At 45.2% G+C, this 27,966-nt stretch overlaps 1 protein-coding gene across 2 annotated transcripts in view; it reads left to right on the top strand.

The window, feature by feature from the left end:
- Nucleotides 1–1,552: 1,552 nt before the first annotated feature.
- The window catches only part of APPL2 (adaptor protein, phosphotyrosine interacting with PH domain and leucine zipper 2), a 53,857-nt gene continuing 27,443 nt past the window's right edge, over nt 1,553–27,966 (top strand). For both annotated transcript variants that reach the window (XM_042993077.1, XM_042993076.1), the window contains exons 1-6: nt 1,553–1,763; nt 8,635–8,733; nt 19,757–19,816; nt 20,368–20,439; nt 24,704–24,791; nt 27,794–27,835. In XM_042993077.1, coding sequence (XP_042849011.1) covers nt 1,710–1,763; nt 8,635–8,733; nt 19,757–19,816; nt 20,368–20,439; nt 24,704–24,791; nt 27,794–27,835 — 415 coding nt within the window. In that variant the 5' untranslated portion in view covers nt 1,553–1,709. The remainder of the gene's footprint in view (nt 1,764–8,634; nt 8,734–19,756; nt 19,817–20,367; nt 20,440–24,703; nt 24,792–27,793; nt 27,836–27,966) is intronic.

Here is a 27,966-nt window from a genome sequence, read left to right as displayed (position 1 = left end):
GCGGGGGACTTCGGCTCAGGTCATGACCTCGCGGTCTGTGAGTTCGAGCCCCGCGTTGGGTTCTGTGCTGACAGCTCAGAGCCTGGAGCCTGTTTCAGATTCTGTGTCTCCCTCTCTCTGACCCTCCCCCATTCATGCTGTCTCAAAAATAAATAAACGTTTAAAAAAAAGTAATTGGAAAAGAGTTGTAAGAGGTGAACATGTCATATACAGCAAACAAGTATTTATCACATGTATCAGTATTCAGATTAAAAAAAAAAAGATGTACTATGCTCTTGAGAGGTTTTCTATTTACACAGGGAGTGAGCTCTACACGGAAAGAAAAAGCACCACCTGGTAAGACGCCTTGGGTGTCAATGAAGGAGGGGGCTGTTCAGAGTAGGGAGTGATCTTTGGGGCCAGGGAGGAGGAAAGAAGAACTTAAATCTGGCCTTTGGGAGAGGATTTCAGTCAGGAGAGGGCTGGGAGAGCGCAGGAGGTGAAATTAACTGAATGGTACTTAACAGAATATATAAGGAAAGGAAGGGACATGGTTTGAACATGATACCTAAGGAGAAAGAATACGGTGGGGAAATGGACGCTGGATGATTTCCCCCATGGAAGCTGTACAACGGCTCAGGAAAAGTTGGTGCTGGCCAGAGCCAACTAGGAATAACGGCCTTAAAATCTCCGAGGGACCAGGCAGCACGCCACCAGAATTTCACAGGTGTTTGCAACTCAGGTTGTGCCTTAATATACCTAGGTGTTTCTATAGCATTTGTATAATTTTATCATATCCTGCCTGTTGTTTCTGGTAATGCGTTCTATTAGACAAACCCCACTGATTCTTAAAGAAAGAACTTCTGAAACCCTTGCCTTTGGGATAAGAAGACATCAAGTTCCGTTTGCAAGTACTCCCCACTGCTTCGGTCTCTTCTTCCAATACCTTTCGTTGTTGGACCCTGACCAAATCACTCATTCTCTGGGGCCAGCTTTCTTACCTCCAGATGAGAATCGAACTATATTACCTATTCCTTCCAAGTCTAAAAACTAGATTATGAAATTTTCCAAAATGACAAATGGCTACTTCTGAAAAACACAGATGATTCCGTTATCCATTTTCTTCTCAAGAATTAGGTGACTCTGCGCTCAGAGCTGCTACGGGGCCAACGGGATTTATCTAGAAAAAAGTGGCGTGGCAAGCGTAGGCTTTTTCCCTCCAGTAAAAAAGCGGCGAGAGTCGCCGCGGCAAAAATCTGTTCGCTCCTATCTCCTTCGATTCAAAAGTCTTCTGGGCAACCACAAGTAGATAAAACCCTATCGTTCCGCTCTCGAGGTGTGGTTTGGGGCGCTAACGACACGGACCAGCGTTAAGCATCCGGCTCCCTAACCGCAGACCTTAACACCCGCGGCCAGCACTGAGCAGCCGGACCCGCGCGAGGCTCTGCGGCTTCCCGTGAGGTGCGGTGCGGCGGAAGCGGGGCAGCCACACTTCCGGTGGCTCACCCATGCGCTCGCCACACTTCCTGTTGATTCAGCCCCGCCGAGGGTTGGGCTGGGAGGAGGGCCGGCGGGTGGGCGGGAGGCTGCGGGGGTGGAGTCCTGTGGCCAGGCGTGGGCGCGCGCGGGGCCGCGGCGGGCACGGAGCGTCAGCCTCGTCGCTTCAGTCCCGAGCACCCTCGGCGGCCGCGCCTCCCGCCCTGCGCCCTCCGGTCCGGCTCCGCGCCACCATGCCCGCGGTGGACAAGCTCCTGCTGGAGGAGGCGTTGCAGGACAGCCCCCAGGTACCTCCCGCCGCTCCGGTCACCTCGCCCGGGGGCCGGAGGCCGGGGAGGCCCCTCAAGCCCCGGGCTGAAGGCCTGGAGCACGCGGGGTGGGCCGGCCGGCCGGGAGGGGGCACCCCTCAGGCGGGGCTGGAGAACCCGGGAGGGCACCCCATGGCCGGAGTCTTTGTGGCGCGACCCCTTCCCAAAGTCAGCTGAAACTGACGCTGCCCGGCCTAAACTCCGGCTCCCCCGCTTCGCTGAGCGCCTCGGGCAGATAATTTAACCTTTTTGTGCTGCAGTTTTGTCATCTGTAACCCAGGGGTAATAATTGTATCCGCCTGGTAGAGTTGTCAGAATTAAGTAAGGGAAGGCCTGTCAGGTTGTTAGCGGGTAACGTCTGGTAGAAAAGAAGTAGTCAATCTTAGTTATTATTATCCCCGCTACTACCACTGATGGGATAGGTCCTGGTAGATTTAGGGCCAAGATGGGAGGCAGAGAGCCTAGATCTCTTTCTCAGCGGTACCCTTCGGCAGTTTTCCCATTTGTCAAGAGAAAATGACAGCACCTGCCCTATTTGTGGCACGGGGGAACTTCATTAGCACGCTCGAGATGGAAGTTAAGTCCTTTCAGTTCTGCAGATGAAAGGGGCTGCGTAAATATGGCAGAGGAGTGCAGAATGACATTAGTTTATAATCCAATGGGCTTCTCTTCAGGGAACTTTTGTTCCCCATTAGCATTTCCCCAGCTTCATATCCGCTCTCCTGGTTCTGAGTTGTTTAAAGAAGTCTCTTTATGCCCAGGTGTCTCAACTCTTGAAAAATTCTTATGATATTAACCTGTTTTCCTTCTCTTTTCGGTTCCTTTCCTTTTTCTTAGCGGATTGAACTCCTGGTTCAATGACCTTTTGATGGACTTAGCTACACCCACTCTGCATCTTGCCAGTTCAGAATAAGTAGTAAAAGGGCTACTTGCTTAGTTTTCTTCTGCCCTCCCCCCCAGCTTTTTTTTTTTGATCTTTAGGTAGGCAAGTGAGAAACTTGATCAAGCTGTGACTTTTTTTTTTTTTTAATTGGCATCCGCTGGTCTGATTGACTGTTCAAAGGGCTCTTTGAAGGCTTCAGACTGGTGGCATTTTAATGGGACCAAAGCTCTTTGGAGAAGTCATTTTGTGCATCCTCACACATAGTGTGAGATGTGAAGATAATAAGGTAGAATTTAGGATTTCCATTTGCTTTGTAGTTGGAGAAACAGTGCAAAGATCTCTTGCTTTCCTAACTGATCATGGTGATGGGCTGAGCCAGGTCAGAGAGGTTGTACTAACTGACTCTCCATGTTGCTGGTAAGTCACATGCTGCATTTTTGCCTCTCGCATAAGTGAACAGGCACAATTTCTGAGTCATTTACAGGGTTTGCTCAGCAGTGAGGCAAGCAAGTCAGGAAACCTGGGTCCTGATTCTTGCTCTCCCACTGACTCGTCGTGTGACTGGGGCATGTCAGCCATCTCCACCCTGTGACTGAGTCCGTTTTCTCGTCTGCAGAATGAGGGACCTGGAGCAGATGACCTCTAAGGGGCTTTCAAAGCTTAAAATTCTATCATAGTGCATGGTTTATAACTTTGAGCTTGTTATGTGAAAGAGGAGGTTGTGTGGCATTGCCCTTCCTATGTGATGTTCCTCTTCACGTGGGGAAGTTGCTACTGCCTTTGGGAGTTGGGTGTAACCCTGCTGGGGTTCTTCACGAGGTTGTTCAGTGGAAGCTAACTTTCAAGAAGGCCTTTGATACTCATCAGAATATATTTATTTAGCAGTCTTACAGGGGGCATGTGCCTAAAGCGGCCTTTCTTCCAAGGAGACTCATAGATTTGGAACTGGAGAGAAGCTAATCAGAGTCCTTCGTTTTATGTGTGCAGAGTAAAAACAGTAACAAATCCCTATATCACGCATGCATTTTGTGTGCCAGGCACCATTCTAAATCCTTCACCTGTATTAATTCACTTCATGTTCCCGACAGTCTTTTGAAGTAGTAGGCTTCCTATTAAAAGTACCAAGGAGCAGAGAAGTTAAATAACGTGCCCCAGATTATACACACTGCAGCGGCCGAGCCAGGATTGGAACCAGGGAGTCTGAGTATATTGTTCAAGTTGACCCAGCTACCTGGCACCTGGATTTTCTGTCATCGGTGACCTAAAATGTTTTTCCGCTGAAAGGAAAAGGTCCTGAGAAACCATCTATCATTTGTTTGTTCTAGTTTTCTGAAGAGTAGTTATGAGGGTTGCCACAGCAGCCTGCGCAGGATTGATTAGTGAACACAAAAGCTTTTGTATTTGAACTCAGTGACCCAAGAAGAGCTGAATAGCAGTTGACCTCCCTTAGACACATCTATTCATTTCCTCCTTTTTAGTTCTGCGGGGTGTATTGTAAGACCCCGTCTGTGCACACACACGTTATTTCTAGTTACATCTGATATGTGAGATGCACAGTGTTTTAGGGACTAACATACTTGTCTCCATGGCCGATTACGAGCCTCTGCTCCTTGCCAGGCTCTGCTAGATGCCGGGAATATAGTGACATGGTGAGAATGCCTGCCCACCACTGGTGCACAGTCTGTTCCGGGAGACAGATAAGGACTGATGCGGGCAGCTGCAGCCCCCAGGGGCTTACTGTCTTTTGCGTGATAGTGAGCTTTTGAGATAAGGTGCAGACAAAGGCACTATTGCTCGCTGTTTTCTTGATTTTTGTTTGTTTGTTTCCTTTGCCCTTGGCATAACTGAAGCCCAGAGAAAAAGACTTAGTTCTGAGCTTATGCACTGAGTGGCCCAACTGGGAACGGCCGTCCTTGACCAAGCCAGGCTTTTCTTTCCTCAAGCAGGATGCCTCAGAACAGCCTGTGGTTATGTCTTCTTTGTGAAGAACGATGCATGTATTTTACAATCAGAGTTATTAAGGCTGTGCCGTTATATAATCAGATACTACTCTGGAGAGTAAACCATGTCTGGGACTCTTTTATTAGGGAACAGCCAGTTTCTTTAAGATGGAGGGGTGATGTGGAGCTGAGGCTGTATCCTTGGAGTGTCTGGTTTGGTTTTTCTGGCTGGACATACTCTTAAGAGTGCATAGTAGAGAAAGGATGGGATTGAAATCCTGATTCTGCCTCTGTTACGTTATGCAGGTTACTCAACCTCTCTGAGCTTGTGTTTTGAGATGTGTAAAATTAGAATAAAAGTAATTACTTAATGGGCTTCTTATGAAGAATAAATAACGTGCTAAAGTTATTTATGCCTGCTTGTCATAGTCACGCCATAAATGATTGCTGTTATCTTTATAAGTGACATGCACCATCGTCTTTCAGACTTTTAAGTAGAGTCTTTGATGTCTGATGTACCTGTGCCTGGTGCTTGGTCTCATTCCTTATGACTAAGAACATTCCTGTTGTTCCAAATATAAATTTAAGCAGATATGGAGCTGATAATGTGGATATCAAAACAGTGCCTAAGATAGCTGGGTGTATTTTTCAGCTGTGACCATGACCTAGTTAAATTAGAAAGACTGGATTTTTCTTGCCAGTGCTAATGGGGGTCATGGTAAACATGTCCAGAGTGTAAGGAAACAAAACAAAACTCTTCTGATACAAGTATTTAGCAGTTATTATAGGTGAGAGCGTGGCAGTAGGATGACCAAAGGGAAGCCAGCTCCAGGCAGGAAGGACTTGGGCTGTGGACCACAGAGCATGCCCACTGGTAAAGCTCAGCCTGCTGGGTGACAGGTACAGCCTCCTGCGGTGGAGGAAGCATGGCCATCGGTCCAGACAAACCTGGATTTACATCCCAGCCCTGCTGCTTCCCCACCACGGGAGGTTGAGCAAGTTTCTTAACCTTGATGAGCCTTAGTTTTATCGTCTGTGAAAGGGGTTACGTATCCATGGTATCTGTCTCCTAAAGTTGTTGGAAGGATTCAGTGAAATAACAAATATTTAATGCCCACCACAGTGTCTCACACCTAGGAGGTACAGAGTAAAGGAGTTTTCGTTTTTTTTCCTGTTCTCTTTGTGGAGGACATTAACACAAGCCTTCTCTTTTCATCTTACCTATCATTTTCCACTCAATTTTATTTCTAAGAGTTTTGAAAACAAGGAGTAGGACTTGACTAAATGGATATTTATAGTATTTTAAAAAATTAAATATCCTCAATCCAGTTGTATCATTCTTCTCAATATCCTAGACATGGTAGGTACAGCGAAGAAAGATACCAGGATCATAATAGACATGGGTGAGTTCCTACAGCATTGACACCATGACTACAAAAAGATGACAAGGTCCTTCACTCTTAGATAACATTTATAGATAACCATTGCGGTGGTGTTAAAGTGAAATCATACACAGACCCGTGCTCCTTCCCTTTCCGAGTCTCCCAGAGGCTTCGTCTGTAGCTGCTCTCGGTATCTTCAGCAAACTCTCCTCTCAGTTGACAAAATGAAATCCTACGTGTAAAGCCTGTATTATCTTTAGTAAGTAATCAGCGCTCATTATCGTCATAATCAGCGTCATCTGCTGTAACTCTAGGTCACACAGTAGTAGGCACTTTATGTATATTCATGATCTCAGTAACCCTGCAAATTAGTGTCAGAGCTTGAATTTGGACTCAGCACTGACATGGTCCCCCAAGGTGCTCCCAGGTCCTTTGAGAGGTGCAGCAGGCTATAAGCTCCTGGAGAACATAGAGTCGATTCTGATCACCTTTGAATCCCAGTTCCCAGCACAATGTTTTGTCAGATATTAGATGAAGGCAGAGACGCATGCATCAATGAATGAATGCAGTCTTTTTTTATTTTCCAAAATAAAAATTATATTTATTTAATTTTAAGTTTTATTTATTTATTTTGAGAGCGAGAGCATGAGCAGGGGAGGGGGAGAGAGAGAGAGAGAAAGAGAGAATCTCAAGCAGGCTCTGTGCTGTCAGCGTGGAGCCTGATGTGGGGCTTGAACTCACCAACCTTGAGATCATGACCTGAGCTGAAACCAAGAGTTGGATGTTTAACTGACTGAGCCACCCAGGCGCCCCTGAAAAAAAAGTATATTTTAAGAAGACAGAATGAAGAGTTCTAACCCAGTGTTTTTCACCTACTGGTTGACATCCATGAGTCAATTATGAGATCCAGTGAGTCACAATCATGATTTTTGTTTACAAATGGAATAGAATAGAAATCAGCGCGTATGTGTACTAATGACGAACATTGGTAAAATGTGTTGCGCACCGTCGTTTTTCATTTTAAAAAGTTTGATGGACTCTGCTTTAGCACGCGAATTACACACTGTAGGAACTCTGATATTTTGCTGTCATTGAGAGCTTTTTAAAAACCTATCCAACATCTTCCTTATTCGTTGCCTCTGGTCCCTCTGTTAAAAAGGACTGATAGTAAAGAGAGTATACTGGTCTCAGAGCAGGTATTTTTAGCCTTAAAGGCCTCAGGCAAAGCCAGGACAAGTGTGTGTTACTGTGAAGCGTACCAGAGTTTGTGGAACAAGATCAAGGGCAGACTGAACCACCCAAACGCCCAGATAATTGAGGGCGCTTGGAGGCCGGTTATTGCTCTCTTACCTGAGCTGAGAAAAAGAAGGAATTGAAATTCATTTTGCAGGGAAATGATGAGCCTTAAGAGGGTATTCTTTGTAACGTGCTTTGATACCATCTTATTAAAAGCATTTCTGTAACTCACTGTTCGTTCTGTGCCTCATGGGTTATTCTCAGAGATTCCATTATCCCTGGCATAATAGTTTAAATTCCCACTGCGCTGGACACAGTAAGTAAAGTCCCCTGAGTAGATATAGTCACTTATGTGACACCTTGATATTTCTTTAGATGCCATCGATATGTAAATACTTCTTCAGAGTTCGCCATGTGTCGGGCTCTGTGCATAAGAACGGTAGGAAGTACCTTTCATCTGGTGACATTGTTCAGCTGCTCCAGGGCACTGAGTGGTTTAGTCTTCGTAAAGGGAACTGAGTTCACGTTCTCGTTAAGTTGCTGTCTCGGTGTTGTGCCCAGATCTGCTGGTGGACCCAGGGTAGATCTGGAAATGTCCTGGCTATGAGTTTTAAATTGGTTGAATAAGAGACGACAAAAGACATGAAAATTGACCATAGTGTCTGAAGAGGAAAGAATGACACACTCCTGCAAGATGTCCAAGACTGCAGAAAACCAGACAGATGGCTGGCTGTTGGGGTGGTATACTGCTGGGCGTCCACACCCCAGGTAAACACGCAGGCCTGACGTCGTGTTCAGTTTATGGGCTGGAAAGGAGAGGCTGCCTTTTTACCTCTTTTTTTTTTTTTTTAATTTTTTAAATTTAATTGCATGGACTCTCCTGATGCTTGGGTAGGGGCTAAGTTGAAACAGTAATAGTGCTGGAGTCTTAACTCTTTAAAAATTGGCTTTCCTTCTCTGGCCTCGACACTCGAATTCTGTTGTTTGTCCCTGCGTTGCAGTCTGAAGGATTAGAAAAGCAGTTCTAATGCCTTTTTTTTTTTAAACATTTATTTATTTTTGAGAGAGCATGAGAGGGGGAAGAGCAGAGAGAGAGAGAGGGGACACAGAACCTGAAGCAGGCTCCAGGCTCTGAGCTGTCAGCCCAGGGGCTTGAGCCTGCGGACCTCGAGATGATGACCTGAGCTGAAGTCACAGGCTTAACCAACTGAACCCCACCCAAGCGCCCCTAGAAAAGCAGTTCTAAATGAAAGCTCCAGAAATCAACTCTTCCTACTATCATCAGTAAAAGAATGAAGCCAGAGAATAGGCCGCTTCTCTGTCCACATTTCAGAGGTGTGTGTTTTCTACCTCCTCTGTAACTTTTCTACTTAGAAATCAAGTCGACTTCATTTCTTCTTTTCTTGTAGACTCGCTCTTTACTGAGTGTTTTTGAAGAAGATGCTGCCACCCTCACGGATTATACCAACCAGCTGCTCCAGGCAATGCAGCGCGTCTACGGAGCCCAGGTATCCACAGCTGCGCCCTCACCTGGGCGGGGGGAGTAGGAGCCCTCTGCCCTCATCTTGAACTTCTCTCAGGAGGTTGAGGAAATTGAGTCAGAAGAACACCATTTAAAATTTGGAAATAAAATCAGAATTGCTTCCGTTCACTTTCAAAAGCCGAGGACGATCTGTTTTCATTGCTTAAGAAAGAGGGTAATTTTCCTGTGACTAGTAAAACCAGTAGAGAAGGACCATGTCACTGCTTTTAGTTTTGTTTTTTGTTTTGGTTTTTTTTTTTTTTAATTCAGCCCCACAGGGAAACATTTGACTCTCCTCTTCCTACTTGTGAATGCGGGAGGTCAGTATTCTGAGACATGCTCTTTGTCTTTCTCCTAAATGGGAGTCTTAGATGTCAGTGCAGGCGGCTAGAGAGGCTCTTTTCAAGTGCTTCCTCTGAAAAGACTTGAGTCACACTTGTGAAACTGTTGGGCGGCTTCTTTGTTTTGGGGAACAGATCTCTCTGACTTGCAAAACAACGCAAAATAAATTGCTGAGTAGCAAAAGTGAATCTTTTCAAGATCAAGAAGTGTCCATGTATGTTACTTTCTCAGGGAAGACTTGCGAATTGCTTAAAATGTTGAGTGTCACACATCAAAATATGGCAGCCGATGCTTTTGAGTATTGATTCCTTGCCGACTTAAATCTGTGTGTGTTAATGTTTCTTTTTCTCACTAATGACCTCTAAAGAAATGCCACATTCAGTATATAATATGTATACATTAATAATAGTGTATAGTCAGTTATTATTATTATTAGCTCTTAACATTCATATATGATGATTTGTTATTGTCATTGTTTTATTAGTGCTTGCCATCAAGTTGCTTACATTTGGGGTGGAGACAGAGAAAACAATTACCTAAGAGTGTTTGCACCACTAGGAAAGGAGGTCACCTAACCCTGAGGAATTGTGCTCAGCACCCAAAAAGAGGATGATGGTGGTCGTTGACATTGACTGAACATTTCAGGACTTTTACATGGATATTTCGTTTAAATTCCCCAGCAACTCTGTGAGATGGGCACTGTTGTCATTGTCCTCGTTTTATAGTTCAGGAGACTGAAGGATTCCAACGACCAGGACCATGACCAAGTGCACCCTGTTCATACGTGGCAGAGCAAGTCCGCCTGAAGCCAGAGCCCAAACTCTCAGCCACTGAGCATGGGGTGGCCTGAACTAGAAAGTGGCAGTAGAGGTGGAAAGAAGTGGATGAAATTCAGAGGTGTTTAGGAGGCGGGTTGGTGATTGATTGGATGTGAAGGGGTCAGATGTGTAAAGGATGAGTCAGGAATGATGTCCAGGTCTTTGACTTGAACAACAGGGTGGATGGTTGGGAGCACAGAGGAAGAGATGGAAGGGGTGTGTGTGTGTGTGTGTGTGTGTGTGTGTGTGTGTGTGTGTGTGTGTGTGTGTGTGTGTCAGGAATGACAGGGATGCTGGTCATAATTCTTTCTTGAAAGGCTGATTGGGGATGTCCAAAGTGGAGAAAGAGCTTGTTGAAAGTTCAGATCTAGAGTTCAGGCTGGAGATACAGAGTTGCAAACTAGACTGTATTATACAAGTGCAACTTAATTGGAATTAATTATAAAACCCAAACAAATCATGTGCTTTTGTGTGATTTTACTTATTTGGCTGAGACATTCAGAAACTGGGGACATATTATTTTGATTTTTTTAAACCCTACTTATTTATATTGTATGTTTTTATGTTTTTCTCTACATAGTCAAAATTTAAGAAAATAGGATTTTTTTTTTTTTAAGTTTATTTCTGAGAGAGAGAGAGAGAGTGAGCATGAGCGAGGGAGGAGCAGAGAGAGGGAGACACAGAATCCAAAGCAGGCTCCAGGCTCTGAGCTGTCAGCACAGAGCCCGATGCGGGGCTCGAACTTGTGAACTGCGAGATCATGACCTGAGCTAAAGTCGGACGCTTAACCGAATGAGCCACCCAGGCACCCCCAAAAATAGGATTTTTTTTTAACTGGACTTAACACCTGAACTTGCTGTTCAGTAATTTGAATATCGTCATTAAATGATTTACCTCTTGTAAAGGTTCAGGATCCCGAAGACTTAGGGACTGTGTCTCTGTCACTTCAAGAGTATCTGTTCTGCCTTTCCACGTCTGTCAGAGTCATTTACTTGGAGATGTCCAAATGCTTTCTTTACGTGTTTTTTCTTTTGAGCCAGAAAACTACATTTTGCCAAAATTAAGTGGGTCGTACATTCCAAGAGTCTGTACACTGGCTTTTCATTCACACCACATGATCAGCACACGGGTCCTCTACTGGCCAGAAACCGTTCCTCCTGCCTCGGCATTTCCTGCAGCAGAGGCTCGCGGGAACGGCCGGTCAGTGGTGCCAAACTCAGCGACAGAGCCTAGCAGCGGCCGTCAGCATCCAGATCGTTTGGGTCAGCGTCAGTTGGTTTCCAGGTCTATTTGAACTCTTAGGTGTTTTGTTTTGTTTCTTTTTAATTAAAAGAAAAGAACTTTTCTGACCCTTTGATCAGTTTGTGTGTGTGTGTGTGTGTGTGTGTGTGTGTGTGTATACACATGTGGATGATGTGTGTGTGTATAGTAATGACCTATCTGTTTTCATTTAACTTACTTTTTCCCCGAGTTGTGTTTTGTTTATTTAACATTATTCCTTACATATTTTATACCTAGACATGGCGGATTAAATTAATAGGGTTTTATAATCTTTTTAACAACACAGGCACTTAGTAAGATGTTTTTTTATTATATTTAAAAAAACCAGATTTATGCAGCTGATAAAAGATAAATGTTTATGAGAGATACTTTGAATCAGACCAGTTGGTAAATTTCTGTATTCTGCTAGGAGGAATGCCCTTGGACCTCAGTTTTAGAAAGAGGAAGAGTGAGAAAAACTAGAGGAAAGTTATGGGAACAGTTTTGCTGATTGTAGCTGCTTTGGGGGAAATGTTGAATTTTGACTTAAGCGGTAGAATGAAGCCGTGGTCTCTGAGCTGTTCTCAGCAGTTTACGCCAGTCCCTGAAGTCACATCTGGTCTCTTAACTGTCAGATGTGCCTTTGCACATTGTGAGAACTAAGGACCTCATTGTGAGTCATTTGAGTGAAGGGAGCAGCACTAACACAGCAGAGATGGGTTACTTAAAAACATGTGCTGTCCTGCAAACTGTTGGCTAACTACATTGAAAATCTCCATAATGTCTGAATACATGCTCATGTACACGTACTCGGTCAATCTCAAATTTTGCATTTAATACATTTGGTATACAGAATAACATATACAATCAAGTAGATCTGCCATAATTTTGTCTCTTTCTTGGAGAAGTTAAAAATTTTTAAGTCTTTGGGGTGCCAGGGTGGCTCAGTCGTTGTTTGACTCTTGATTTCAGCTCAGGTCAGGATCCCACGGTTCGTGAGATCGAGCCCCGAGTTGGACTCTGCACTGACTATACGGACCCTGCTTGGGATTCTCCCTCCCTCTCTCTTTGCCTCCCCCCACAAAAATACAAAACAAAATAGTAGGCTATTAAGTTTTGGGGGAATTAAAAGATTTTGGGCTGCATGGTGTAGGGTCGGTCCCTCTAACCCCTCCGTTGTTCACGGGTCCAGAGTATAGAGATATCAAGTTAAGCAACCTAATGTACCTACTGGGAAACAAAATGAGAGGAGTGGACTTCCAGGAGTGTGAGCTTGTAATAGGGATGGGGATGGATTTGGAAGGCAGGTAGGGTCAGAGCTGCGTATTTTAGTAATAGAAATAAATAGTAGTCTCCATTTGTTGGGCACATAAACATACCACACACCAGGCTAAGCATTTCCTTTGTAGAGTCTCATTTAGCTTTCACAAGAAAGGAGCTACTCTAGCATGTGTTTGCAGATCAGTTTATGTGGCTTGCCTAATGTCACAGGGGCACAACTGGAATTTGCACTCGGGTCTTTGACTCCAAAACCCGCACTCTCACTCTGAACCACTGCACTGGACTCTTTGGACGTACCGGTCTCCGGAAGTGGCGGCAGAGGCTACGGAAGTAGGAGCGTTCAGAGGTTGTTCCTGTCATCGTAGAATAACCCCCACTCTAGAACAGCCGAACCGCTTTGTAGCACGGTGGTCCCCCTTCAGCTGCGGGCTCGCTTTCTGAACAGTTTCCCTGCGGTCATCGGCAGTCTGGAAGCAAGCCCTCCTCCTCCACTTCACCACAAGGTCACTGGTAGCCTAGTGCTACCTCGTTCGCCTCACTTCATCTCCCCTCGTAGGCATCTTATCATCTCACACCGCCACAAGGAGGGCGAGTACAGCACGAGGTATTTTGAGAGAGAGAGAGAGAGACCACGTTCACGTAGCTTTTATTACAGTATACAGTTGACCCTTAAACAATGCAGGGGCTGGGGCGCTGACCCCCACACCGTTGAAAATCCTCATGTAACTTTTGACTCCTCCCAGATTTAACTACTAATAGCCTTCTGTTGACCAGAAGCCTTTCAATAACATAGTCAACTGACACACATTTTGTATGTTGTATGTATCGGATATTGTATGCTTACAATAAAATAATCTAGAGAAAAGAAGATGTTAAGAAAATCACGAGGAGAAAATACATTTACAGCTCTGTATGTATTGAAAAAAATTCATGTAAGTTGACCTGCATAGTTCAAACCCATGTTTTTCAAGGGTCAGCTGTATTGTAATTTCTCCATTTTGCTATTAGGTATTGTTAATTTCTCACTGTGCCTAATTTATATATTAAAGCTTTATCGTAAGTACGTACGTGTAGGAAAAAGCATGGCATATGTAGAGTTCATTGCTAGCCACAATTTCAGGCATCCACCGGGGGTCTGGAAGTGTGTCCCCCATGCAAAGGGGGGGCCCCCTGTAAGTTAGAAGTGGGAGCCAATTCCTTGTTGGATTGGTCTTTATGCATAATTGTTTTTAGTCAGTGTGTAGCCCTGAAAAAGTCAAGTTGACGTGGATATGACAGGGACTGAGAAAAAATATGTAGCTTAAGGTGTAAGGGAGCAGAGAGCCTGAGTGGTCTCTGAAAACAGCTTTGGAGACCTGGAATCCTGCACTCGATTTGCATGGAGGGCCTACAGCTTTCCCTCATGATGGCTTTGAAGGCTTTCTGATTGGGGTCAAAGATGATTCTGGGTGAGAGTCATTCACTTAGGTACAGGGGTTAAGTGTTTGGCCTTGGACTCAGCAGATCTGAGCTCCAGTGTTGGCCACTTGCTGTGTGATGTTGGGCAGGTCCCTTATTTGCCTGAATTTCCTTATCAGTTGACAGAGGCCGTAATAATGGCTGCCTCATCAAGTTGTTGTGAGGGTTAATAGAGTTTACCTGTGAAGTTAATATCAGTTCCTGGCACGAAGGCCTCTGGGTGTTAATCATCTTATTTATTTATTTATTTATTTATTTTTATTTATTTATTTTTTTATTTTTATTTGTGAGAGAGAGAGAGTGAGAGAGCATGCGGGGGTTTGGGGGGTGGATCTCAAGCAAGTACCGCGCTCGGCTCAGTACAGAGCCCAGTGTGGGGCTCCATCCCATGACTGAGAGATCCTGACCTGAGCTGAAATCAAGAGTCAGACACTTAACCGGCTGAGCCACCCAGGCGCCCCTGGGTATTCATCATCTTTGAAGTCTTATAATAACAGTACTTGAGATGGCACGTTACTCTGGGACTTATTTGGGTTAAATAGGAGCCTGGCCCTCTGATCCTGACTTTCTTAAAGGAGCAGTTTGTACTTGCTTTGTTCCCTGTGTCACTTGATGCTTGATACTCACTCTTCAAGCCACCTGGGTCTGGCCTCCCTCTTCACCTTACAGTGGGGGCTGCTTAATGCCTTAATCATACCCTCTCCACCCTCAGGCCCTGGGTAGCACCTGATTCTTTAACAACACCCCTCTTAAAGCAGTCTTTCTTTGGTTCCTGTGACAAGGCCCCCTCTGGTCCCCTCTGGTCCCCTCCTAGTTCTCTGACCGTCCTTCTAGGTCTTTCTCCTTTCCTGGCACCCTGTTGCTGCCTACCCTTAAGTCTTGGTGTTCTCCAAAATCCCATTGGAACCCTTCTCTGTTTAGTCTCTATTTGGTTCCAGGGCTAAGATCACTTCAGCAAGCCTGGCCATCTCAGAATCTGTTTGTAGTCCTTGTCTCTGGGTCTTTATTGCAAAAACATTTGCCTATTGGTGCTGTGGGAGTGAGTGCTCAGCTCTTTCCTGATCCATCTTCCTGCGTGTAGGGAGGGGTCTGCCCCCCTTCAGTCCCTCCTCTACCCTACAGCTAAATGAATCACTTCCAAACCTCCCTTCCCTCCCTGTCTTCAGATGTTTCCGTGGCTCCCTGTAACTGCAAGGTGGAGATTAAACTCCTCAGCAAGGTATGTGCAAAGCGCTTCATACTTCATGAACTGAGTATCAGCCTACTCTTCTAGGCTCATGTTTGGTTTTTCCAGATTATGCCAGACCCTCTACATGTCTTGAGACTTTGCTCTGCCGTTCCTGCTGCCAGGAATCCCCATCAAACCCTTGCCCTGACAAATAGCCTTTCTGGCTTTAGGACCTCACGTTCGAGGTCTCTGGCACCTTTCCTTCCTTCCTTTCTTCCTTTCCTCCCTTCCTGGCCAAAGCACAGCAGCATGCCCGGATGCCCCATACGCTTGTTGGTCAGATTGCTTACGCTGTAGCGAGTGTGAAGTTTTCTTGACCCTCTAGACCGTGAGATCCCAGAGAGCAGATTCTACAGATTAATGTCCACAGCCTCAGCAGGCACCCCTCACAGCCTGCCCCCCAACACAGCTTCCTGCCTCTGTTCCCCACGCTTCTCACTACTTCTGTGTGCGGCCCAGCTCGAGGGCTCCTGGACCCTGGCTTTGTGGTGAGCACCATGGTGACAGAGACTTCCCCCTACCGGCTTGCCAGCAGCATTGCTGAGATTGAAGCAAGTGCCTCCGTTGTGACTTCGACCCCAGTGGATTTCCTCTGCCCCTGCTCCCAGCCTGTCCCTTGCTAGTCACCGTGGCTATGCCACCAGCAGAGGCCTTTGGGTGGCTTGGGATGACAGTTACAGTTCTGTAAGCACTCTGGGCCACTATGAGATAAACATTCCTTTGCTAAAAGCTTGGTTTTCCTTTCCTTTCAGGTTTGCTCACCACTGCTATTTTCTGCCTTGGCAGGAGCCGTGGAAGTCCTATTTAATATAGGAGATGCTGTCAGTCATCAGTTTGTCAGGTTATCTTTTTTAAGGATTCTCATGGGCATCCGATACCATAGATAATAGCCAGAGAGCGGTTCCAGAATGTCACAGAAATCTTACTCGTGGAACTCCATTTAGAGTCTAAATTCTAGGCCACCTCTGTTGCCGAACCACAGCTGGTCAAGTGTGGGATTAATGTTCCTATCCAAAGGCCCGACAGGGCTTGGAAATAGCATAGCGTTAAAAACTTGGGCTCTAGATTGCAGGTCTGCCAGACCTGAGTGGAATCTTTGCCTTGCCATTACTAGTTGTGATTTTAGAAAGTAATCCCCCTTTTTGAGCCTCTGTCTCCTCATTTGTAAAACAATAATGATAATAGTTCTTACCTCCCAGGTGCATTATAAGGATTAAATGTGATACTGTTTGAAAAACGTTCAACAGCCCTCTCAAGGACCCAGGAAAGACTGAATGTTAGCAGCTGCCTCTATTATCGTCATTACTAATATTTACTCTGCACCCAAGCTCCAGTTTTGCAAGCCTTCTGCAGAGATAATGGTGTGGGTTTACCTTACAGGGTGTGGATTAATTGGCCGATGTTGACAAAGCATTTCATAAAACCTTTGCGTACGATAGATTAAGTGTGAGTAAGGTTAAAGTTGGTCTAGTTCAAAAGATTTTTCATGTGATGTGCTCTGTACAGAAGTTCACTTCTTTTCAGGGCAGGTGACAGCCCAGTTTGCACCTGTGCTTTGTTCCCGGTGAGATCGTACTGGCAGAACAGACTCTTGCAGCCTGCAACCACACACATCTGAAAATACACGGCATTTTCGTAAGGTATTTCTAGGAGAGGCTCGGCAGAGCTCAGTTGTACACGGGAGTTCCAGAAAGCAGCGGCTGAGTGCTGTGCGTTGTGCCCCGTCTTCCTGCTGTGTGGGTGGCCCACGGGCGCTCCCTGCCAGCCTGGGCAGTCTGACACTGGCAGCATTCAGGCAGGTTTTCCCACTACACTTGGAGCATTTGCCACCGAGCTGTAGAGAGAGGAATTCAAGTAGTCCGTGGTTCCTGCTTGTTTGGAAGGCATGGAGGGTAGTTATCATGTCTGTTGACCAGTGTCTAAAGGATACAGGTATGGGGGAGTAATATTTTAGACTTAGTTAAAATAAAGAAAAGAATGACTTGAAGGAGTAGAAGATGTTCTTTGAATTGGAAATACTGTAGCTTAATGGAGAGTCTCCTGAAGGGTGGGTCTTTGGAGACGTTTACCATCTAAAGCAGCATCAGCAATTTACACCCTTGGGCTGGCCTCCTGTTTCTGTAAATAACTGTTTAAATTTTTTTTTAATGTGTCTTTTTTAGAGAGAGAAACAGAGTGTGAGTGGGGAAGGGGCAGAGAGAGAGGGAGGCACAGAATCTGAAGCAGGCTCCAGGCTCTGAGCTGTCAGCACAGAGCCTGACGTGGGGCTTGAATTCATGAACTGTGGGATCATGACCTGAGCCGAAGTTGGAGGCTTAACCCACTGAGCCACCCAGGCACCCCTGTAAATAACTGCTTAACTGAGGGTAGCCACACTCATTCATTTATGTCTTGTTTATGGCTGTGTTAGGATTACAACAGCAGAGTTGAGTAGTCACAGCAGAGACCATATCTCACAAGCCAAAAATCATGTCTATCTGGCCCTTTATAGGAAGTTTGTCAACTCTAGGCTAAAGCATAGGCCTCAGCTCTTAGCAGGACTTGGGATCTTAGAGAGTGGTGTTTAAGAGTGTTGATTTTAGAATGGGACAGACCTGGGTTCACATCCCAGCCCTGCTGCTAACTAGCTGTGTGACCCTGGGCAAGTGTCTTAACCTTTCCGTTCCTCAGTTTATTCATCTGTAAATTTGAGTTAATAATCAGAACCTACCTTATAGGGTTGTCAGAATTAAATGAGGTAATGCATGGAATCCACTCAGCGTGGCATCTGTCACAGATTAAATGCTGTCAGTGTTAGGTGCTGTTGTTAGGATGATTCTGTGAATCTGCAAATCCCAGTGCACATGATGCTATCCCTAGGCAGATGCCAAAGTAGCTTGAGCAAATCGACCCTAAAGCCTCAGCTACTAACTCCAAGAGGAGGAGCAAGGGATTTTCTGATCTAAGAGGCTCTCAGCCCACAGAGTGGGCCAAGACCCGCGTTCCTGTGCACACTGACCTTCCAAGCAGCACTGCTGAAGATGCTCAACAGGCAGTGTTTCATGGCTGATTGTTTCATGCCTGTCCAGTCTGTATTTTATTGCCCCCTCCCCATTTGTGATGTTTCCTTGTAGGGTTAGGAAGTATTTTCCCGACTCCCTGATTCCAAGTATTGCTTTAAGCTGGCGACTTAGAGGAGTCTTCTAACCTTGATTGTTCATTCATTCATTCATCACGCTTTCGTTGGGAGCCTGCCTTGTGCTGGGAGCTGTTGTGTGCCCCTCCCTAAGTGCAGGGCTTGGTACTCGTGCAGGTGCTCACTTGCCTTGCTCTTGGCCACCAGCTCTGGATAGTTTTGAAAGGGATGGCATGCTGGTAGACTGCCAAAGCTGAGAACTTTTATTATATTTGTTTGATCTTATTCTGGGGAAGAAGAGAGCCATGTTTCAGGGTCTGTTAATAACCGTTCCTTGAGGCCGATGAAGGAAGTCAAGGAACAGGTTGGCTAGTTGTCAGCAAAGGGGGCTGAAAAAAGTAGGATTAGGGCTCTGATGGGGCTTGCAAAGGAGAACCACGGTAAAGAAAACAAGCTCCTGCAGAGTTCAGGCCTTGCCTCTAAAGGAATAGTAAGCCCAGGGGAATTAGAAAGTAAGTGAAGGCTAAGGCCGAGGCTGGCCAGTGCCCTCCCCTCATTCTCTCCAGGTCAGACCCTGTGGCTCTGCCCCTCTGTTAGGAGTGAGTCCTGAATCTGAAGACAGGCTTTCACTGAGTTTTAGAAACGTAAGACACGCTTTCTGGGCTGAGTGCATCGATGGTGGGAGGCTAGTGATGGAAAACTGCCCTGTTGCCAGAGGTTACAGCGATAAATCGGAGAAGAGGAAGATGAACAGTAGGGGCCAGTGAAAAATGGCACAAAACAGGCCTCCTGGGATGTCACAGCTGTGCTTCCATGTTACCATCCGGCACTACTGACCTAGTAGTCTTAAGTTTGCTGGATCTGATCATGTCACGGTGCTGTTGAAATTCCCATTGCACATAGAGTCGAGGCTAGCTCTGGACCGTAGGCCTGCGTGCCCTCACGCTGCCTGCTCCCCAGCCTTGTCTTGCTCCCACTCCTGCACCCCTGGCTCCAGCTACTCTGCTCCGTAGCTCTTCAGACTGTGCATCTTCTCCCCATCCTGGTCCCTTCTGGAAAGCTGATTCCCATCGCTAGCTCCTAGTCTGTCTTCAGTGTCTGCTTAGAACCTCTCTTCCTTGGAGACCATCTGGGTCCTCTTGTTAGAGCCTCCTAACATGTCCGTGATTTCCTTTGCAGTTCTCATCATGCTTGTAACAATTTTTTGATGTGTGCTTCCTCAGTGAGAAGATCACGTCTTTGTTGGATATTGGGCACAATATAACTGTTTTTATACTGACCAGAAGGAGCAGTAACTTGCAAATGGTTGGCGGGCAGGGGGAATGCAGGCTGTTTTAACCTTTTAATTTGCTTTGGTCTTGTTTTCCAAATAATTTCTGAACACGCTATTATTTTACAGACACAAACATACATTCTTAAGGGATTCTCTGAGGTGACCTCTTTTTTTGGTCATCACTGAAATACATGTGTTGGACAAATCTTACCTGCTTTTCTCTTCTCCCTGCAGAATGAGATGTGCCTGGCCACTCAACAGCTTTCTAAGCAGCTGCTGGCATATGAAAAACAGGTAACTTGATGTTTATGTGGCATGTGATGTGGCGCTCAGGACTGTCATAAGTGGGGTTCTTTTAAGGAGTTCTCCAAAGGCGTCCTAGAGAGACCTTGATTTCCTTCTTTCTTTTTGTCCATAGTCCAGTCTTATTTATTTATTTTTTGTCTTGCCTTTTCCTTTCCACTGATAAATTCTAACTGGTGATCATCCCAAAGTATGATATTTTCTAATTAGCACAGAAGTAACCCACTGCCTTGAGAGTTTATAGTCTGAGGGGCTACAAATGAATCAAATTCCAGGAAATAACCCAATACCAGGAAATAAACTCAAAGATGCCGTTACATCCAGACAGGAGAAGGGTGGTGACCACCAAAGCAGCGGTCAGGGAGGGGCGATTAAGTGCATCGCTGAGGTAGGACAAGGCGAGTGCACCGCTTTTCTGTGCGTGGACGCTTTGACGTGCACTTGGGAGGAGAGTGGGAGCTGGCGTGGGGGGCGGCGCAACGTGGGTGACGCGGGCGTTGCCCCGAGCATTAACACCTGGATCTTTTATTCTCTGGTCTTAGAATTTTGCTCTTGGCAAAGGCGACGAAGAAGTAATTTCTACACTCCACTATTTTTCCAAAGTGGTAGATGAGGTAAGATCACAACATGGCAAAATTGTATTCTTTCTTGAATTTTCTTTCATGTTTGTTTTGGCCCACTTCCCATTTTTAGATACTTGCTTAAATATCTGAGAAGGTAACTCAACTTGTTGCTCTTCCTAGGTCCATTTCGTAAGACTGGTTGTATGTGATTAGTTTGTTTCTGGTGTGAGGGAAGGGCTTTGGTATACATGAATGATGGACCAAATGAAAGATTTCTAAGAATTCAGTTTCCTAAGGAGAGTATATTAGTTTCTCGGGATGCTAGTAATAAATTACAAGTCGGTGGCTTAAAACAGTAGAAATGTATTCTTTCACAGTTCTGGAGGCCAGAAGTATGAAATCAAGTTGTTGGCAGGGCCGTGCTCCCTCCAGAGACCCCAGGGGGAATCCTTCTTGACTTCTTCCGGCTTCTGGTGACCCTGCGTGTCCCTTGGCAGATGGTTGCATCCGTCCAGTCTCTCCCTCTGACTTCCATGGCCGCCTCCCCACACTGCACTTCACCCCTTCCATCTGTGTCTTCTCTTCTTGTAAGGACATTTGTCATTGGAGTTAGGGCCAACCAGGATAACCTAGGATGATCGCACTGGGAGATCCTTCGTTACATCTGCGAAGACCTTGTTTCCAAATATTCATGTTCTGGATGGACGTTTTTAGGGGGAGGAGGAGAGTGGGCACAATTCACCCCACTACAAAGGGTTTCACATAACTGCTCTTATAGCTGTATTGTATAATACATATATTGTATAATACATGAATATTTGTGGAAGACAGGTATTGTTATGAGAAAAGTGCATAAACCCTCATCGTAATAAACATTCCAGCTCAAATGCTACTGGTGCTGGGCAGAACCTTCTGCAAAACTGGGTTGGTATGAACTTGGTATTTCATCTTGCAAGGAGTTTGCAATACTTATATAGTAGAAAATCATGGTAAAAAATGCAGATGCCATTTAACTGATATAAAGTAGATACTGTCTTCAGGTTATAAAATGAGAAACTAGGGCACTGTGGTGGCTCAGTCAGTTAAGCGTTCGACTTCAGCTCAGGTCATGATCTCACAGTTTCTGAGATCGAGCCCCATGTCAGGCTCCACACTGACAGCAAAGAGCCTGCTTGGGATCCTCTTTCTCTCTCTGTGCCCCTTCCCCACCCCTCATGTGTGTTTTCTCTCTCTCTCACTCAAAGTAAATAAACTTTAAAAATAAAGAAAATGAGGGGCGCCTGGGTGGCTCAGTTGAGCATCTGACTTCGGCTCAGGTCATGGTCTCACGGTTCATGAGGTCCAGTCTCAAATCAGGCTCTGTGTTGACAGCTCAGACCTGGAGCCTGCTTTGGATTCTGTGTCTCCCTCTCTCTCTGCCCCTTCCCTGCTCAGTGCTCTGTTTCTCTCTTTCTCAAAATACATAAACATGAAAAAAAATAAAATGAGAAACTAACATGACATTGTACTGATTGCATTTTTGTTCATTCAACAAATCAGACCAACAAGGTGTTATTCGTTCAGCAAACATGTACTGAGCACCACTGTTTAGTAGATGCTGTTCTGGGCACTGGCGATACAATAGAGAACATGACATCTGGTTCTTTGTAAGCTTCGTCCTCTCTCCCATGACCTTGACTGTCTTCAAAGTGTATGTTAAAATGGATGGGTATCTTTTCCAGAAGAGGAGAATAAATGGAAAAAGTAATTAGAGGGGAGCAAAAAGTAGTTTTTTTGGAAGGTGAGGAGATGAATGTTTCCTAATTGACTATGAATAAATAACCCAGGAGGAGAAGGAGCAGACTCCACCCACTGAAGTCATGTGTTTTCCCGAGCAGAAGACAGTTGCTAAGCAAATGTGGTTAGTCGTCAAAACCCCAGAACCAAGGTTTCCAGTTTAGGATATTTACTTACAACCAGATTTTCACGGGCAGGGATGATGATTCTTTTGGTAGGGAGTGAATCATTCCCAAAGGCTGGAAGGCTGGAAATGTGATTTTATAGGTAGTATCATGTCGTCGTCCCCCCGGCCCCGCCCAAGCTTGGCAGTGTAAGGGGCTTTCAAACAAACCTCGTGGTGTAGAGACCTACATGTGTGAAAGCTGTTAGCTCAGGTGGGAAGCTTTTAAGTAGCTTTTCAGGTGGTTTTGTCTGTCTGGGCCTATACCAGGTTGAAAGTTTTCAAGACAAGTCATTTGACTCAGAAATCAAAAACCCAACTAAAAGTAGAGAATCATGTGGCTTACATTTTTAATAGAATGCCTTGGAATCAGACATTCCATGTTGTAGGCATGCAGAGATTTTGTCCCTATTGATTTCCCCACGGGCAGGGTTTCTAGGTCACTACCATGGAGTGCACCTAAGACAGGAAGTCGTCATCATTCTAGATTACATTAACGAGTATGTGTCAGCCAAACTCTCTACTCTGAGTGTCTTCTGTTCCGGTTACTGTTTTGTCCTCACAGTAGCCATGCAAGGAAGATGGTGTTATCCTTATTTTTGGTATGATGATACTGGAGTGCCAAGAGGTGGTCTCTTGCCACTCTCCTGAGTGAAGGCGCCGTGTTTAGAAGCCATCGTCCCATACCGTTCAAAAGCCCCACGGCCAAAAGTTGACGACAATCCCCTTGATCCTTAAGAAGAAACGAGGAAGAAAATGAGTAGCTAGGAAGTTGGTCATTCCTGAAGTGCATGATCATTGGAAAGCCACTTAATCTCCCTGAGTTTTGGTTTCTTCATCTGTAAATGGCAGCAGCAGGCGAGAAAGCCCATTTAATTGGGCTTTTGTAAAGGTTAAATTAGATAATGTCTATCAGAGCATTGAGCACATAGCCAGACACATAGTAGGTACATTTGGTGACTTTCATTCACTTAACTGTTAGTAAAAAAAAGCAGTACTTTTTTACTGAAGGTATTCGAGAGAAATAGTTAACGCATTCTGTCCCGGTGGCATTTATTGGCATGGTGTCTTCATGTGTTCTCAGCAGAACAAAGCTGCCAGCTTTGGCTTAACGGAAAGCTACAACATTAACTGTTTGGCCCATAGCTCCCCTGCCTGGCAAGCGATTGTCTGTAAGCTTCTCAAAGCAGCCTCTGGAGGCACAGTCCTAAAGGTCCAGATCTGTTGGAGGGAGAGCTCTGGGCACACGGGGGCTTCGTATTGTAACTGCCATCACCGCTGAAAGCAACTTTGCCAAATGTGTACGGCAAAAAAGATTGCTGGGTGGTTTACTCTTTGTTCACCCGGCAGGAATCCCAGAGCATCCTCAGTAACGTCTACATTTATTGCTAATGTCTAGACTACCAAACATTTGAAGTTTCGGCAACTTTGCGAGCACGTAAGACAGGCTCTGTATCCAACACGGTGTAGTAGGAAAAGTCTGGAGCTCAGATTCCAATAGCCCAGGATGAAAATCCCAGCTATGCCACCTCTTTGCTGTCTGGTTTTGGAGAATTTGCCTGTCTGTTAAGTGAGTATAATAAAAGCGAGCTCCCAGAGTGGCTGAGAACCAAATGATACAAAGCATGTAACTCTGGCACACAGGAAGTATTCAAAAGTGGTAGTGCTGAGGTGGATGACTTTATTTCTCCTATGCCATTTATGACAGGATTTAGAAAGGCCCTGACAAGCCGGAAGGAAAGAAAGAATCAGGGGCCGTTAAAATTATCTGGTGAGGAAGATCACATTTGAACAGTTATCTTGTTCTTGAAAGATCCTTTTCTGAAGAACAGAGGCCTGGGATCTGAGGTTTCAGTGGGGAGCCTTCTTTCTCCAGAATAATTTCCAGGCCCGTAGCTGCTGTGGTTTTAGGGTTAGTAGGCTCCCAGCAGGCTGGTCTTTCAGGCATGACCTTGGCCCCGTCTGAGAGGGAGAGAGCTCACGGTGGCCTGGTAAAGTGTGACCAGAGCTGAGCGCTTGTGGTGACCTATGTTTGCTGCAAGTACACGAAAGCGTTCTCCTCCAGCTGGTGTGGCTCTGACTGGGAACATAGAACCAGGGTCGGCACAGTAAACAGACCACAACGTGGGCTCAGCTCAGAAACTCCTTTAGCAAACCTAACTGATGCCAGGTCAGTTGCAACCTTGCATTTAGTTTTAGTACCTCTAGGCCTGGATCATTTGCGGCTTAAATGAAGGGTGTTTATTTGCTAAGGAAGTGTACCTGAATTCTAGCCACGTGGAAGTGTTCAATGTGATCCTGTGCGGAAATCAGATAGCTGCCATAATAGTGGGTATAATTTTTTTTCAGCAAGATTTCTTTTTTTTTTTTTTTCAGCTTAATGTTCTTCACACAGAGCTGGCTAAACAGTTGGCAGACACAATGGTTCTACCTATTATACAGTTTCGAGAAAAGGATCTCACAGGTAATGTTCCTGAGTTCAGTGCCAGTTACCTTCAAAATATCAGTTCATTTCATGATACTTCGGACTGTACTAATTTCTTTAAATACGTGCATCATTGAGAAATGCCCTCCTTTTATTTAGCACTTCAGTTTAGCTAACTTTTATTGAATTCCCACTATGTTCTTAGCTCCCCTAAAGGAGGTTACGGGCTAATGAGAAAACAGACTTGGAAGCAATCATAACATCATGTGAGTAGGGCAGCAGGACAGAGAGGTACAAGGAATAAATATACACAGAAAGGTGTGATTACCCTTTTGATTTTTGGGTACCAGAGAGGGCTTCCTGGAGAAGGTGATCTGTGTGCTGGGTTTTGAGAGATTACCAAAGGGACAGAGATGGCAAGGCTAATATTACTGTGGGAGCATTTGTAAAGGCATGCTGTTCCTGGGGAGCCATGAGTGCTTTGGAATGGAAAGAGGGTGGCTCAGGGAAGGAGGGCAGGGACCATGCTTTACCTGTGCTGGATTCTGTGAACAAGGCAGACCAGCTCCCTGTTCTCCTGGAGCTCACATTTTAGTGGGTGGGTGTATCTGAGACTGGTTCAGAGAGCCTGGTTGCCCTTTTTGACTAGTTTTGGTTCTTCAACTAAAAACCTTAGAATAATTTTATATCTCTTGGAAATGAAGTTAGTCAAAATATGGATATAAAAAAATAATCTTGAAAAAATGTAGTTGGATGTTACAAAAAGGAATCCAAACTTTGTAGTCTTTTTGCTCTTTATATCCTTGAAAATAGTCGTTGCTTCGAGATTAAAGAATTATATTTTCTAGAACACTAGTACAAAAGTCAGTGGCCAAAAAAGTCTAAACCTGAGTACTAAGAGATCTGTTCAGTATCGTACTTCCTCTTTAAAAATATAACACCTTAAAGTGTAAAATCTGTTTAGGCAGAAAAGATGCAGTATATCTTAGAGACGATGTTCTTTTCGCCCCTCACTTGGAGATTCCCTGTGATCATGTCATATGAGGCTATAGGGGACAGGGGGAGGACTGGCATCAACTTTGCCCCAGGGCAGCTTGACAGCACTGAGACTTGACAGAAGAACAGTAAATGGCATGTCAGTTACCTTGTGTCAAGAGAAACCTTGCTTGAGAAAGACTTTTAGTGTTTTTGGTGTTGCTCATCTATAATTGCATGAAATTCCAAATCTAAATGTGGTTGCGTGCTGATCAGCCAATACGAACTGAAAGCCTTATTGAGTGCCTTGTTTCATAAAGATTTCCTCTAAATACAATCAGTGGAAATGTGTGGAGATACCATTTAAGAACCAAACTCCAAGTTCTTTAGATAGAGAATAATCACCCTGGAGACCTGTGTTGTCAGATTTGTATCTTTCAGCTTTGTGCCTGGGAAGTGAGCCCCCATCTGGGGGTGCCCAGCAGCAGCAATGACCGGGGCCTTCCTTAATCCTGAATGGCTCAGGTGTGGATTAGTAGTATTTGCCTGGGATGGCGTTTGTTTTCTTTTGTTTTTTAAGACAATAAAACTATCTAGTGGTAGTAAACCGAGAAGCTATGAAAACAGAGTTATCTGTTTTAGAGAGTATCTTAGAGTATCTAAGTATCAAAGTAACCTTTTCTGACGACACCAACACGTAGGTTTGAAGTGTTTGGCCTGGGTCATACTTGAGTCAGCCTGAGAAACAGATTAGAATTCGGCCTCTTCTCTGCTTAGTGGTTTTTATCTTAGGTTTTTGTTTTTGTTTTTGTTAATGTTTATTTATTATTGAAAGTCAGAGTCAGAGCGTGAGCAGGGGAGTGGCAGAGGGAGAGGGAGACCCAGAATCCAAAGCAGGCCCCCTCCTCTAAGCTGTCAGCACAGAGCCCGACGCGGGGCTTGAACTCGTGAACCCCGAGATCATGACCTGAGCCGAAGTTGGCCGCCTAACTGACTGAGTCCCCAGGCGCCCCATTTTTATCTTAGGTCTTAATGCCTTTTTCATTTACGCACCAATCTGAATGAAGAAAACACTAAAGATCTTAACGAAGTTATTTAACCCCATAAGGGAAAACCCCAACACAGCTCCAGTAGGAAGTAAAAGGGGAGACAGAGAGAAAGGGAGATGAAACCCAACAAAGGCAGAAAGCATTCTGATTCCAGAAAGGGTAAGAATAACGTGAAGAGAGATTTAAAAGCTGTGAGGGAATTTTGAGGCAAACTGAAAAGCGGCATAAAAGATGTGATGTGAAAACGATTTCCTTTGATGAAGCAAAACTGGATTGTTCTAGAGTTGTACAAAGTATTGCTTTCTTGTAGATGTCTCTGTGTTTTTAAGTTTGTAACCTTGGACAGCATCACCCTCATCTATCTCTTCGTGTTTTTGGTGTTTTTGGTCTTGGACTTTGTTAGGCCTGTCTGTGCGTGATGATGGCTGTGGCACCCACGTGGGGTAATAGTGATGTCTGTTGGCTTGTCACAGGTACCATATACTAGATTGCTCCAGAGTTTTTCGTTAAAACAAGTACCTCATATTCCTTTATTAATGGTGGCCTTGCCAGACGTTACAATGGCAGCAACAGGACATTTCTAGGTTCTGGATACTGTCAGGATATTCTGAGGAAAGCTGTATTAAAACGCTCTTTTTAGGGGCTGGAGAATATGAGCTTAGCCGTATACTCCAGGTCCCATGAATAGTACCTGGCCACCACACATTCCAGCCCACGTCCCCACAGTGCCCCCTGCTTCACAGATCCCTGGATGCTGTCTAAGACGAGTGGCCCTAGGAGCAGTCAGGGTCACCAGGTATGGGAGGCAGCCGAAGCCACCAGCTCCAGTCAGACCGGGATTCCGAGCCCACAGGGCGGTGCCTCGTGAGGGCGGAGGCCCTGAGTTGGTGCCCACAGAGCCTGCCTCCTACCGTGCATGTACTTCTGTTTTCTTGGGGAAGCGCAGAGCTCTGGGTGGGTGCGTTTTATTTTTCTTTGCTCTAAGATGTTTTGTTTTGTTTTGTTTTTCTCATTCAGAAGTAAGCACTTTAAAGGATCTTTTTGGACTCGCCAGTAATGGTAGGTAGGCATCCTCTCTGTTCTTGGTGCATGGGTTTAGTGTGGGTGTGGCATGCGTGTGGGCAGAGGTGCTGACCAAATGCTCTGGCCTTTCAACTTATCTGCGTGCTAAAATGCCTTTATTTTGGGGC

This window comes from Panthera tigris, chromosome B4 (genome assembly GCF_018350195.1).
Source record: "Panthera tigris isolate Pti1 chromosome B4, P.tigris_Pti1_mat1.1, whole genome shotgun sequence".
NCBI classification, from domain to species: domain Eukaryota; kingdom Metazoa; phylum Chordata; class Mammalia; order Carnivora; family Felidae; genus Panthera; species Panthera tigris.
The sequence above is the reverse complement of the archived record's forward strand: the minus strand, read 5'-3'. Positions and strand labels throughout refer to the sequence as shown.